At 37.6% G+C, this 15358-nt stretch overlaps 1 protein-coding gene across 1 annotated transcript; it reads right to left on the reverse strand.

Moving 5' to 3' along the window:
* Positions 1–1346: 1346 nt before the first annotated feature.
* ankk1 (ankyrin repeat and kinase domain containing 1) lies at positions 1347–11237 on the reverse strand. Its single transcript, XM_030151212.1, has 9 exons — positions 10878–11237; positions 9839–10121; positions 9591–9742; positions 9272–9321; positions 7607–7762; positions 3695–3816; positions 3344–3368; positions 2715–2955; positions 1347–2603 (listed from the first exon to the last, which is right to left on the reverse strand). The coding sequence occupies exons 1-9, from the start codon at positions 11060–11062 to the stop codon at positions 1559–1561; spliced, it is 2259 nt and encodes a 752-aa protein (XP_030007072.1). The 5' UTR covers positions 11063–11237; the 3' UTR covers positions 1347–1558.
* Between the last annotated feature and the right edge of the window lie 4121 nt (positions 11238–15358).

Raw genomic sequence — 15358 nt, forward strand, 5'->3', positions numbered from 1 at the left:
GAAGAGAAGAATAAAATTGAACTGCAGGAATATTGTTCTTGCAGCATCCCTTTTAACTCCACTGTTTCCACTGTTTGTATTTATAGGCCCTTTTAATGAACACTGTTTTGGTAATTAAAATTCAATCATCATCAAAGCATACAGCATGGAAGAGACTCAATAAAACAAATAAAATGGTTCAATATTATTAGCTATCAGTGTATATTGCAGTGGTGGCTGGTCCATAGGTGTAGGTGTGCTGTAACATATCAAATTAAATGGAGAAGAATTATTTACACATATTAATATTAGCAAAAATGGATTTGAAATAATCAAATAATGTTTAAATTATTATGACAAAATACTCATCCTGCTTCATGTTGTTCATGTCAACATTTACTGACATGTTTTTAACTGTATTTAGTTCATTTTTGAGCCAGTATGTTCACTTCCAGGTTGTAAAATGTCTATGTGTAAACCATTCCCAGGTGACATGAGATTGATAATTACCTTGTTCCCAATGTCACAGGTAAAAATATTTGGTTCTGTTCAACTCATTACACCTCTGTTTAGTCACGTCCGTTTCTAGGTTTTACACAAGGACATCAATTTAACTGACTGTGAGGTAAAACACCATTTAGCTGTTCGGCTACATTGCTAATGTAGGGTTCCATGAGGTGGTCAAGAGGGTGGGTTGTGGGGTTACCATGCAGGAAATAAGGGTTTGAATCTGGCAATGTGTAGGAGGACTTCACTAAAATGCAGGGGGACGTCAATGAAACATTACAGTCAAGGGCTTATGACGAGCATTATCTGCTGACTGAAACATTGCACAGTAATGTGTTCATTTTTCTTGCACCCTCCATTTCCATCCGCCACTGGTGCATTGAGTGATTCACATTACTTCAGTGAGTAACAGGCAAGAAAGCATTTCACCCTAAACGCTGAGCAGTGAATTGAAAGGTTATGTTTGTTTCAGCCTATAGATGGGCTTGCATATGTGCAGAAAGGAGGAAAGTGAGTTTTGACTCTATATGATCAAGTCAGTAAACAAGTGGAACGTGAGGGTTCATTGGTGGTTAATAGTTCATTCTTTATAAAATGAGACTGCAGGATGGAAACGGATTTCTTCTTACAACAGTGCTTTACTTTACACATGCCTTAACAGCAACCACAACACTTCCTGAAACCACATTTCACATGACCGAACCAGCCAATCAGGAACTAACAGTACCTAGATCGGTAAATGTTAAGTGATTTAGAAAGGCACATTCAACAAGTTATTTTAGCTGCTTATAGACAACAAATGAAAATAATTAAATGTGTATATGTGTATTATTCTACAACATAAATGTAAATAGTTATTTGTGTAAACACTGTCAATATACATTTTTAACAAATACCTGAATTAACTTATTGCCTGTAATTTACTCCATTGTTAAACTTTACATTCCTTCAACATAATTTTAACTTCTGAGCCTTACACAAGTATTTGCAGATGCATTGATGTGTGAACCCAGGTATTTAGCTACCTTTAGCTAGGTTAAAGCCAAAGCCAGGTCTGAACAAGGCCTCAGAGTCATGGTTCACAGTCCTTCTTCAGTAATTCCACAATTTCCCATTTTTCACACCTTTGGGCCACATTTAACGCAGTGGATCCAGAAGAGTCCAGCAGAGTCCTGTCAGCTCCATTCAGCAGCAGAGCCTTGACAATAGACAAACAGTCATGCTGTGCAGCCAGGTGTAAAGCTGTCACCTTTTCTGAGTTTACAGCATTGACATCTGCATTATGTGAGATCAAGTGTAGGACACTTGGGAAACTGACACTGGTGCAGGCTACGTGAAGCGGGGTCCATCCCTCTCTGCTTTCTGTCACATTGGGGTTAGCTCTAGCTGCCAGGAGCTTAGCCACTACCTCCGCTTCGCTCTGGTGGCAGGCAAGGTGAAGTGGAGTCCATCCATTTTCTCCTTCAACATCCACACAACCACCTTGACCCACCAGTTCGGTCACAGTAGCGTCATGTCCCCTTAAGGTAGCTAGGTGCATGGGCGTCCAGCCCTGCAGGGTCCTGGAGTTTGGGCAGGCCCCGCTTGACAACAACTGCCTACATATGCCTGTATGACCCTTCAGAGCAGCCAGGTGAAGTGGAGTGTATCCCCTGCTGTCTACACTGTCACTGTTCGCCCCACTCTTCACCAACTGTCTGACCACTCTGTTATGTCCTTCTTCTGCTGCTAAGTGAAGAGCAGTGGAGAGAGAACTGTCTGTTGTGTTAGGATCCGCTCCCTGGAAAAGGAGGAGTTTAACAATATTCAGATGCCCATAGGCGGAGGCGAGGTGGAGCGGCGTCTTTCCTTGTGCTTCCCGTTCCACAACTGCTTCATCTGACAACCGTGACAGCAGCAGGCGGACTACTGTTTCATGGCCATTCTGGCATGCCAGGTGGAGCGGCATCCAACCGGCTTTTTCCCTGGCATCTGCCACAGCTCCTTTGTCCAATAGGAGACGAAATGCCCTGTCATCGCCGTTCTGCGCGGCAAAGTGGAGGGCTGTCCAGTCATCCTCATCTCCTAATGTGGCAGCTGCGCCATACTCCAGCAACAAGGAGATGATGTCATGAAACCTGTTGAAGACCATTTTAATAATTACTGGACTTAATTTGTCGTAGACATTTTAGAAAAGTCCACTTTTATTTAAACTGACTGTATTTTTTTCTGTGTTTGGTTAAACATACCTGTGTAGAACTGCAATCATTAGAGGAGTGTAACCTCTGGATGTTGTACAGTTCACGTCAGCACCCAGACTAAGGACATGCTCCACACTCTGTGCATCACCACTGGCTACGGTGTAGTGCAGGAGGCTCTTTTTCCCAGAATACAGTGTGTCTGAATGCTCTTTTTTAACAGATTGCCTAAAAGTGCCAAAATCTTTCTTTTTCAGGAGAGAAATAAAGCCCTCTTTGCCATTTTCATCATCTGTGGAAAAAACAAAATTGTCATCACCAAACTCTTTTACAGTGAATGTTACAGTGTAGAGATCTATCCATACTAGCTTTGGCATATGGTATAAGCTGTTGAAATGAGATGTTTACCTTGTTAGCATTTATACAAACATACGTATATTAAAGATTTTTATTTGGAGGGTGGGAGAATGAATGGAAAAGGTAATCTATATCAGAATATATACAGAGTTCTGTATGTCTGTTTCTGTTTTCTCTTTTCTATTGATAGTTGACTGTGCTTTCCAGTGCTAAAGGTAACATTAAAATGTGACAGCATTGTAAATAGCACTTTTTAAATGTCAGCCCTTCAGGCTTGGTACTGCATTGCTGCACTGAACATGATATTGCATCGCACTGTGTACCTGAGGGAAGGTCAGGCATCTTAATCTAAAGTGGAAAGAAAGAAAAGGAAAGTTATTACCTGTGGCATCAATCATCACAAGTAGTTAATAAGCTCACATATCAATCATGATGTGACCAGCCTCAAGAGTGTAAATTCCACTGTACAAATAGCAATAGTATTCAGTAAAGGAATATATCAGTCCTGAGTTGGCCCAGTTTTTTAGTTTCGTTTTGTTAACTGAGTTACATTATTCGTATTTTTCTTTAGATTTTAAGTAAACTGAAATACATATTATTTAGAGGGACCATATGGTTGTTAAATCATTAAAATCTATAATGCAGTTTTACACATAAAATCAAGCAGAGCAAACCTTATGAATGGGAGAAATCATCAATGCAAAACTTTTCTGGCCCTCATCATTGTTTTTGGGACACTGCATCGGTCCAGGAATCTTCAAGATTTCACTTAGTGCTTCTGTTTGTCGAACAATTTCTACAGAAAAAAAAAAAAAAAAAGAAAAGGAAAACATAGAAAAGTGAACAAGGTTTGTTCTGAATTTGGCAAGTGAGACAAAGGTATTTTAAGACCTGCAAACCTTAAACCCACTGGGATCTCTTTTTAATTGCTTCTCTTCAGGGGATGAACCATCATGCATGAATTACACATAAATTCTTTCATAGACACAGTAATGGTAACAGTGTGCTCTTTAAACTGTAAATTGGAAGCTTGATGAATAAACATGACAAATTTATATTCATTAGCTGGACTTCTTAAGTCGTAAGTGCCTGCCTAAATAAAGGTGACCCATTTGCTCTTGTGTAAATCATTTATTCTAATTTGAATGTATGCATTTCATCTAGACAGTACATGCAGCCTGTTCTCTGTGTGCAGGTGACAGGTCAGAGAAGGAGTGTTCACCTCGTAATTTCAATCAAGGCTCAGATAAGTAAACAACACTTTATTTTTTTAGGTTTGCGTAAAATTGTGCCGTTTTTCAAATGAGGAACAGGCACTGATTTTTTTTTTTTTTTTTTTTAATGAAATGGCAAACACTGCTGCTAAACATGGCATCAGCACATTCACTTTCCAAATACTTTGGCTTTTGGCAAAGTCCAAGAGTCTAACTGATGATCAATGGCAATTTTTTTGGCTTGCAATTAACTTGAGAAGAGACATGCAAGTACCAAAAGTTAATAAAGATGACAATTTGGCAAATAAGGCATAATCATGTTGTGTGTGCAGCCAATATCCTGAATAGGATCCAATGCTTTCCCACCTGTTCAGAACAGTGTTACATGGTCGGGCCATTCTGGTCATACAGTATAATAATTAAATAAGCTTTTTGGTGTCATATCATCATTACAGAATAACTAAAAGAGCTATATGTAGAATGATTGCTTTCAAAAAAGGCCTAAAATTATTTTTAGAGTGTTTAGAATGAAAAATTCTGAAGTTATGCCAAAGACGCCATTATTTTGGATTGTAGAGATGTGAGAGTAGTGAGTCACTCTGAAGGTTCCCCATGGTGAGGAAAACTAACGCCACAGGGCCTTTGACCGAAGCATCAAAAAGGATGAAATGGGATGAGAACTACTAAGAAACAACTTTTTGAGTCAGAGAAAGTGACAAATGATAGAAGCTAGAAGTAGTGTTGTTGTTGTTGTTGTTTTCACCACTGGACATGACTCTAAATGAAAGGAATGGAGTTCAATGCTGAAATCAGGGCATTTTTTTCTACATGGGTACCCATCATCATCAAAGACACCGGTGTTTTTGATGATGATACTTCTGAAGACATAAAGTTATTATTATGTGATGTTTTTATCTTTGCTAACTTTGTCATTTGTAATCTATAGTTCAGACTCAACTGTGACAGTTTGGACGATTCCAAACAGAACTGTAGTGCAGCTACTGACCACACAAACTGTACAGAAAACAGGTGATTTGAAGTTTTACTGGGGCTGTTTTAACCCATAAAGGCCCAGAGTTACTTTTGTATCAGTTTCCAAATGAAATTTTCTCTGTACCTAACCTTTCTTAAATGATTTATTACCATTTATTCTAATATAATTTTCTGTATTTTGCATTTTATCAGCATAAATCAGGCATTTTCCTGTATTTAATTCACTGATCATGTAAATGTTCATAAAAGCTCAGATTAAAGTTGATGGTTTTTATGTCAGAAACAGACAAAACTGCAGAGAAAGTGTCTTTTTCAATCCAATCTCTCATTAACTGAACATAAACCCAGTGTTTCCATCCACTGTCATTGATCCAACTCCATGAGTTTTACTGGTGAATCAATGTTGTAGAAGATGACGGTGTTTCCACAGTAACCAGTCTCTGAACGTCCAAATGGGTCATATCTGATGACCATGAAAGATGATAAACTGTATTTTACACCAGTTATTTAAATATATTGATAGGATTAGTGGATCAACAGATATTAAACCGTTTAGATCAGTAGATGGTTTAAGTTAAAGGTGGATGTTTGGGTTTTTATAGGTTAAACTTTTTTTTTTAAGCTAATAGAGCTATGATGTAAACTATCAGCTGACACAGAATATGAAGATTATAAGACAGTGTTATTTTGACCATCAAAATAGCTTGGGTTTGAAGAAGAAAACTTTACAATCTGTGGTTATACAGCACTGATTTGTTGGAGGTTTTGAAAGTATGCAAAAAAAATGCTGTATAAAATAATAATATAAATAATAAAAAAATAATGTATAACCCCTGTAAGAAGTGTGTGCTTAAACATACATGCTTTGTGTTTCGTCTCCTGCATGCAAAATTTAAAATAACTTAACCTAAAATAACTTCTCTTGTCCCTAAAATATCATTATATATTGTATAATATGTAATTGTAGTAGGTGGCAAATGCTACATGTATATATATTTTTTATTATTGAAACAGACACCCCCCCAATCTTTTTGTTTGTTTGTTTGTTTGTTTGTTTTGGGTTTTGTTTTTTTTTTTTTAACTTTTTAAAATAATCCAAGTAAAATTACAGTTTTGACATTGGGTCAGTACTGTAATACGTCAATAGATGGCGCTGTAATCCCACTGTGGATTCGCGAGGGAGCCTTCTTGTGTTCCGCTCATGCGCAGTTTAGTATTAAATGAGCGGTGACTGTAACAACACGCTAACTTCTGGTCCTCTCTCTCGTTAATCCACAGGTATGTTTAAACTTGTTTTTCCATGGTTAGCTTCACTGAATATGTAATGTTAGTGTTTCGTAGCCTGTTCGGTAGAGTTTTAATAAGGTTTTGAGATGCATTTCGAGTACAGAGGTTATTTTTGTCAGTCTATGTCCCGGTCGTGACCGCCATCTTGTACAATTACCTCTGTGAGTTTCTGTTAGCCGTAGTGTTTTTGTAATAGTAATTTACAGATATTATCTTGAGGTAACATAAGTAAACGTTTTGTAAACATTGTTTATGAGTTAAAGCTAGTTAGCCGTGAGTAAATGATTTGCCTTATCCAAGTTAGTTTCACTGTCAGCCGCTCGTTAACCGGCCATTGTCGGCCATCTTATCAGACAGTTAAATATGAGTCTAATATTTAGTCGCTCGTCATCCGGTTGTGGCGCCATTTTGTCAGACCGTTAAGTGCAAGTTTAAGACAGTGTAGTGTAGACGTTGCAGAAAGATTTTGTAATCATCATATCCACATAGTACGAGTGTTATTGCATTGTATTTGTTGCAGTGTGAGTGAATGTAAGTATTTGAGTTCAGTAAATGTGCGTTTGGGGTAGTATTATTTCTGTACAGTTTCATATTATAATTGAGTCAATTCTTATTTACATGGAATGTAATTTAAATTATTTTGAGCTCATGTGCATGTAATTTACTTTAGGTTTGATATGGTTTATTGCTAATTAGATTTTTACATTGATTTTGTTTGTGTAATATACTTTTGTATAGATGTGGATAATGAACTTTAAACCAAAAAGCTTTTAAATAGGTAACATGATGGAAATGTAACTGAATTTTATGCAGTTTTTTTCAAGTATTAAATGAGTGGTGACTGAAACAACAAACTAACTTTTGGTCCTCTCTCTCGTTAATCCACAGTCCACTCCTTCTCATTTTATTGGCTACACAGTGCACCCTTGCCTGTGTAACCTTTGCTGCTGGTCCAGATTTCCCCTAGGTCTGGTGCCAGTAACATAATTGTTCATTTTAATTGCAACATACTTGGATAATCAACATTTCCTATTTGGTGGATTTTGCAGGCCAAGATTATAAAAGTTCTGCAGTTTATTTTGACTTCCTCACCTGAGAACTGAGGTCTGTTCCTGTTATCCTGGTCCCAACACTGCTCCATGAGGTTGATCATTGGCTCACACTCATGTGGCTTCTTTTCAGGTATGATCTCCATGCAGGGTCTCTTACCCTGTGACACCTGTAAGAGCACCGTGGTCACACTGCACCCTGGGTTCACAAAACAGATGTTACTTGTTTCAAACCAGCAAGAGAGGCTCTTAAACTATGTGCTGCACTTCATTTCCTCCTTTATAAGTACATGTTGAACATTATGCTGTGTTCCAAGGCAGGTTTTTGAGCCTATAAGTCATGACTTCAAACCACAACTCACAACTTTGTAACATTCCAGGCAAGTCTTGCCAAACTGTCTGAGCTCAAGGAATTGTGCTAGTTAGATGTAAACTAACCAGGATGGCAGACCGTATGTTCATTTACAATCATTTCTATCCCAGAGGTGCTTGTTCCTTGCTTATTTGAGGGAAACAGGAGTAAAAACAGCGTATAATGCAAGAGAAGCTGTTACCGTGTACCTTTTATGTTGTGTTATTTGGATATTTGGATACGTATTTGGTATTAATTTATTCTTGTCCTCAATAGACTGAAAACTAGCTACCATTAGAGTAGTTGCTTATTATGCATAACATTTGTGGATAAACTACATTAGAGCAACACTTAAACAATTTGGCATAAACACCGCATCCATGGGGGCCGCCATTGTTGTTTCACAGGTTACGTGACATCAGAGCTCTGAACTGAGAGTACATTGATCTAGTACGAGTTGGAAAATTTCACTTACACAAAAGTAAATATGCCAAAACACACCCAAATTTTAAAGTCTTTCTGATTGAATCTGAAAAATATGTAATATCACTGAAATTTGTCTTTCACAAAAAAAGTACAAACACTCTGACAATTTATAAAGAATTCTTTAAAATGGACTGAACTCACTTTCTGATGTATTTATTTATTCATTTTTCTTAGATCTTTATATTTGAAATTATTATTATTATTATTATTTGTCTATTCCTCTTTGTGTTTGTAAGTCTTCACATTATTTTATTTGTTTGGATGATTTTTCCTTTTGACATCTTGATGTTTGTTCAAAATTTCTCTGTTTTGTATACCTATATATTTTCAATAAAGTTTAAAAAAAAAGATCTTGTACGAGTTCACGGGTGGGAAGCCAGGTTTAACTGCCATTCCAGAGCATTTTTACCGGTAGGAGATTTGAAAAACACGAGTTACGGGTTGCCTGGAATGCAGCATTAGATACAACATTTCTTACACAATTGCCATGCAACAGTTTTTTTTCTTCATATTTAGGGAAATGAAAGAATATTTGAGCAGACTTTCAGGTCAGGAGTGGAGTGACAGAACAAAATGAAAATATAATCAAATGTTTCCTTGTCAGATTAAAGACTGCTGATCTTACATGAGTTCATGAACCCTTTTTGCTGTACAATGAAATATGTAAAAGTGAAATTTAAATGCATCACATTACACTTGTAAATTCTCAAAGAAGATGTTACAGGCTTTAATATAGACAGCCCTCACCTTCGTTCTCTTTTCAGTGTCTTTGAAGCATTACCTGATCTTTGCCAAGGTTCTTGTTTTAATAACACTGTTAAGTCTGTTTAATATGAAAATCTAATGTATTTTAAATGAATTAAGTCATACCTGCATAAGCTTTCTGCTGTGTTAGAATTTCCCACATCACTATTCCAAAGCTGTAGAACAAAATAGACAGAATCGCGTCCATATTAAGTTATTCTTGTTGAAATAAATAAATATAAACAGTATATTCTTGTAACATTCAGAGGGAAACAAAGGGTGAGACAGGTGTAACACTTGAAATGTGCCTGTGTGACTTGCAATAGAGTAAAATATAAAGAGCAGAGTGCAAGGTTACGCAGTATGAATTGTGGATTGTGCACTGAATCAGAAAAAAAGCAGACACTTGATGGTGCAATATCAAGGAATGCCCTTGGTAAGTCACCTGTAAACATCAAAGCTAGTTCCTGGAGGATCAGGGCACTGAGTGAAGGTCTCTGGAGGAATGTAACTTATGTTCCCTCTTGCCGTCAGATACTCCATGAGCAACTTCTTGTTCATCCCCTTTTCCCAGTGAATTAAACCAAAATCTGAAATCTGTGTACAGTATTGGCCAAAATGAGCATACAGTAGTCCAAAAATATCAGTGGAAATGAGCCAGCCCATAAAGGGTCATCATACTGTTTCACTGACCTTGACATGGAGATGATCGTCCAATAGGATGTTGGATGTCTTGAGGTTAAAATGCAGTAATGGAGGTTTCATGCTGTGGAGGAAATTCATGCCCATGGAAGCCTCATGAATCATCTGGAACTTCTTCGGCCACATTAAATTATGACTGGCTAGAAGATTGTTCAGTGATCCATTGCTCATGTACTCCATCACCATCGCACTGGCTTCATGGCACAGTCCGTAAATTGACACAATGTACTTGAATTTCACTTTTGCTATGGTAGAGTTCTCTTCTAGTATTCTTCTGTGATAGAAAAAGAAGGGTCAGTAGAAGGATTGGGCATTAAATGTTAACTTTAAAAGAAACATTCTCTCCTCTGTCAAACATGTAATACTAACAAGAACAATAATGAGAAAAAAGACCTGAACAACAATGCATTTCAGAATAATTAACCCTTTCATCCATGAATTATTAGAACCTTAAGATTTTTTTTTCCTTAGTGATTTTATTCCTCTTTAGGCATGAAAAAAACAATGTGATTGATTTTTTTTTTTTTTTTTACTGAACCTAACCCAAAAATGTACAGCTTGACACAATGTGTTTAATTTTTTAAGCAAATAAACATGCATTTATTGACATACTGCGTGAAAACTATGAAATTTAAAAAAAAAAAAAAAAAAAAAATTAATTCTGCTAATCTGTCTTCTCACATTTTAACATACCATACTATTAGTTATTACTAATATGTAAAAAAAAAAAAAATAAAAAAAAATCCAAACTTTAATTACAGTCTAATAACAATTAATCGATTTACACTCAAATGTTACTGCAGATGAGGTTTATCAAGAACAGGAAAGTTACAGTAATGGTATGAATTACAGTGTATGGGATGGTGCGTAAGCGTCCACTGTGTTGGTTGATATGGAACTAAAACAACAAAACCCATGAATATACAAGAGAACATCTGTAGAATAGATGTCCACTGTAGTGACCAATATGCATGAAAGGGTTAATAGTAAAGATATTTGACAGTTCTTGACAACAATTTCCAAGTCTCACCTGTAAAAGTTACTCGCATTCAGAGTTGTGTCAAAGCATTTCAGGGCACAGATTTCCCGCCAGAGTTTGAGTTTGGCTCTGTACACTTGACCAAATCTGCATTCTGCCACCTTTATCCAGTCAGCCTCAAAGTCGTCCTTTTTGAAGTTCCTGAACTGCCCAGGAGATCCGTCAAAGCAATCCATGGGTACATAGATTTTCTCGGACACCAGCCACTACTGCACACTCGGCCCTAATCCTTCACATAAACAGGGTTTATCCCTCAGATCAGCATCGATCAGCGGCACAGCTGGGGCTCGTGTCAGACAAACATAAAGTTGTGCAACATGGATTCACGTTAAATCCAGCGGCATCTGGTTGTGTACAGTAAAGGCATGTGCAGTCAGAGGTACTTGACTAAACTGTTGATCTGTGGGAGGGACTATGGAGGAAAACTTGTTTGGACTGCAATGTTGCAAAGCCGGTTTTCAGTCGCCAACATAGCTGACCTAGGTTTCAGTCATCCAGCCATGTTCTATGACTTTCCCTCCAGAGCTGCAAATGAGTCACATAAATCTGAATAAAGAACTAAAGCAATCCCTTAGTAATGTGTAGAATAAGAAACAACCAACCAGTTACAATAGATGTTGATACGATTGGTATGCCAGTTGAAATTTGGGGTTGTGTACTCACTGAATGAACTGCTTAATGAACCATCCACTTCTATCAAACTGCAACTTAACAAGGCACTTAACCCCCAGCAGCTTCAGTGGAATACCTCTGCAGCCAGCACTGGGAGGCAGAGAATATAGCAATTCTGATTATCACCAGGGTGTGAGCTGTATATGTGTGGCTGTCACCCAGTTGCACTCAATACTGGTGTAATATTTGCATAATTATCTTCTTTTTTAATGGATTAATCAAAATTGATGCAAAACAAATGCATATAAATAAACGGCCTCGAGCATCAATAGCAAATTTTGTCCTCTAAAGTCTCCAAGTGTCTTTCTCGAAGTTTTTCTTTATACATAGAGCATGTCTTTCCATAGCTCTTAATCAGCAAATTCCTGTGTGAGATAAATGTGGCATTTAGCACTGCTTTTTATGTCACCCTCTGTGAATAGATCTAAGTTATTTGTGGTATTTAATCACATTCATCATAGAGTTTTATAAATATAATTCCAAGTCATGCTTAGAATAATCAGAAACTCAGTATTCTGTACTTTTTCATTCCACCTAAACTGCTTAGGAAATTGCCTGAAATAGTCTTTATGCCATTACTAGGAAAGCTCATTATAAGGCTTCATTACATGTACATTAATGCCTCACTAATGTAGCGAGGCCTCATATCTCTCATACTTCTCACATACAGTCATTTCTCACTGGGTTCTCTGCTCTGTAAGACACAAAATGACAGAATGAGATTAGACGCTTTTGCCCTAATTAATGTGTGGAAGCTTATTGGTTTCAGCGACAAGATAAATGTTATCTACATTCCACTCGCTGTTTTCAATGAAAGAAAATGAGATATTCCAACATGCTATAGTTTTATGTTTTTTGATGAAACTGGTTGTGCAACTCATGTGGCATACTGTAGATTTATGTGCTAGCTGGGTGTGTTACCTGGAAGTGTAATGTGCGCTCAAGTATCACTTCCTGGTACTTCCACTCATTATCTGACTTAAACCTTAACCCTTTATCAGCCAAGTGACTATTTTTGGTCATTTCCACACACATTACAAGACACTTACAGCAACAGTTATAGTGAGGACAGTGAGTCAACAATCTCAGGTCCAGTATGGTCTACAGGCTCTGTAAGGTCGACCTCTCCATGAACAGTGAGTGTACCTGCTTTACTAGGTACCACGAAGTAATGGTACTAATGTAAGGAATGATGTTCAAAGGGATAATGTGGATATGGACAGGTGTCTGGAGCAGCACTTACGTTGGTCTAATGTTCTAAAAGTGATGTTCTAATGTTCTATAATACAAGTTCCTTTCACATTACATGTATTTTTTCTTGTAGTTTTTTACCTCCGCCAAAGAGGTTATGTTTTTGCCAGCGTTAGTCTGTCTGTCCGTGTGCAAGATAACTCAAAAAGTTATGGACGGATTTGGATGAAAATTTCAGGAAATGTTGATACTGGCACAAGGAACAAATGATTAAATTTTGGTGGTGGGTGGGGGGGCACTGATCTGCCTTGGCGGAGGTCTGCACTCTACGAGTGCTCTTCTAGAAAAGACAGTGCAGACCTCCGCCAAGGCAGATCAGTGGGCCCCCGTGGCCCCCCCACCCCCGATCACCACCAAAATGTATTCATTTGTTCCTTGTGCCAGTATCAACATTTCCTGAAATTTTCATCCAAATCCGGGGCACTGATCTGCCTTGGTCTGCGCGCTTCGAGTGCTTAAATAGTTTTTGTGTATACTTCTTTAATTTTTTTTTTTTTTGCCTCTTATGGGCAAGGAACCAAATATGGTAACTTCACTGACATTGACTTCCAACATGACAATAAGAAATTTTGAAAAATTTCACAAAAGTAATAAACTCTTGTTAGGTCCTCCAATAACACACAAAGGAGTATTTCTATGAGTGTCCTATAAAGGGTTAACATGGTCACACCTAAATAAATCATGCATTTTATCTCCAGGTATCATCAAAGAGAGATGTTTGAAAGAAAAGATTTACACATCTTGTTTTATGGGAGAGGATTATGGTCGGAGTCAACCTATTCAGGAACATGGGGCAGAATCAAAAGTCCACCTTCCTCTGAGCCCTACCTGCTGTTGTCTTTTATAGACTTGTCAGTTATATTTTAGTACCACTCAACCCCCTTTACAGCTGAATTTGTCTGGGGACATAAAGAGTTTGTTACGATGTTAAAGAAGGAGATGAAGTTAGATATTCTTCCTTTGGGCCACAAGCAGCTTGGCAGACAGAGAAATATTTAGGACATCTCCTGTGGGTTTCTTCATTCGTAGCACATAGCACATTTAGATTCAATATGGCTCCTGCAGAGAGCATGACGCAAAGCTCCACTACAAACACATTTGTGTGCAGCCCTCGCTGGGCGGCCCTCTATTCCTCATTATTTTTCTCTCTCTTTTCCAAACTGTAAATGTGATTCATTAAGATCCTGGCCTTTAATCTGTGTCTTTTGGGACAGCAGCTACTACAGGTCAGGATACTGCAGTAATGTCTTCTCTTCTTTTTTGCTTTGTGATGATTCTTTATTCAAGCTTTCCTTTCAAAGACAATGTTAAAAATCTGCTGGCTCATTCCTCAAGGTTAGTCACCGGCTGCACACATGTGGGATGATTTGCATTTAGACATGTGTCTCTGTTGTTATCAGGTTTCTGACACTGAAAGTGTGAATATATTTTTATGTGGCTTTATGTGCATATTGATGCTTTTGTAGACCACCGATGCATTATTAAAGTGGGCTAAAACATATTTTTTTAAGCTTAAACCCGAGAAGACTTGAGCTGAATAACAAATTATGAAGAAGAAGCATCATGGGTACTATTACAGGTAGACATGCATGTTAAAACCCTATCACCATAGAAACAACTCAAAGTATCTGTGGGGCTGTGGTGTTTTTACCTGACGAAAATACAGGAATAATTTGTGAATTTACCAGTTTAGATATTATAACACATTGCATTCCCAATAATCCATTCCTAAGTGACCAAATCCTTCAACTCTCAATGCATTCAGAGGTGATAATAGATGAATTTAACATTCACTGACAGCCATAGTTTCATGCTTCACTAACTCACACTATTATTTAGGACAGAGTCTTGGATTGATGTTCCAATGAAAACCAGGCCCCGTGATCAGATTCCTGATAAGCTACCTGAGGGGAGAAGTCTGTCTTCATTGACAAAACCCACATCTCACAACTGAACTTATCGCATTAGTAGGCTCCTGCACACTGGGAATGCTGACTGGAGCTAAAGGCTTTTCTATCACCCCTTATGTCCCCTAATAACTAGCTCCAGTGTCTCTGATCCATATTCTGTGAGAGTAGAGAGTGGAGAGTACTGCACACACCCACACAAAATAAGTGTGTGTGTGTTGGGGGGGGGGGGTATGTAAGCTCTGTGATTTAGAAAGAAACATTAATTGGTTACCATATAGTTCTCAAGAGCATTCAGTGTTTTAATCCAAATCCTTATCTCATGCAGACATTTTACCTCTTGTACCTCTGCAGAATTATAAAGATTTGATAGAAATGACAGTGAGGGGAACACAGTGACTTATGATGTTTGGTAATATATATTTCTTTTCATGCACCGGTAAAAATGTGTTCATAATCTAAACTAGACATTAAACCACAGTGCTGACAGATTATGAGTAAATTATCTTTGTCTCACTTATGCATGCGAGAAAATGATATAAACATGATCATAAACCTCTAAAATTAAATAATAGATTGTTTTTTATTCTTTATTTATTGTTGTGATACACAGTTCAGGTCATAAATTCAGAGCAAGAATTG

Source organism: Sphaeramia orbicularis, chromosome 13, assembly GCF_902148855.1.
Source record: "Sphaeramia orbicularis chromosome 13, fSphaOr1.1, whole genome shotgun sequence".
Classification (NCBI taxonomy): Eukaryota; Metazoa; Chordata; class Actinopteri; order Kurtiformes; family Apogonidae; genus Sphaeramia; species Sphaeramia orbicularis.

Bases quoted from the DNA above. Each gene is read 5' to 3' on its own strand.
- ankk1 (XM_030151212.1), bottom strand. From the start codon at position 11,062: ATGGATTGCTTTGACGGATCTCCTGGGCAGTTCAGGAACTTCAAAAAG. The intron at 9,322-9,590 runs GTGACTTACCAA...TTTGTTCTACAG, and splicing joins ACTAGCTTTGATGTTTACAG to CTTTGGAATAGTGATGTGGG. The intron at 3,817-7,606 runs GTGAGGAAGTCA...TTTTTTCTGTAG, and splicing joins GAACAGACCTCAGTTCTCAG to AAATTGTTCGACAAACAGAA.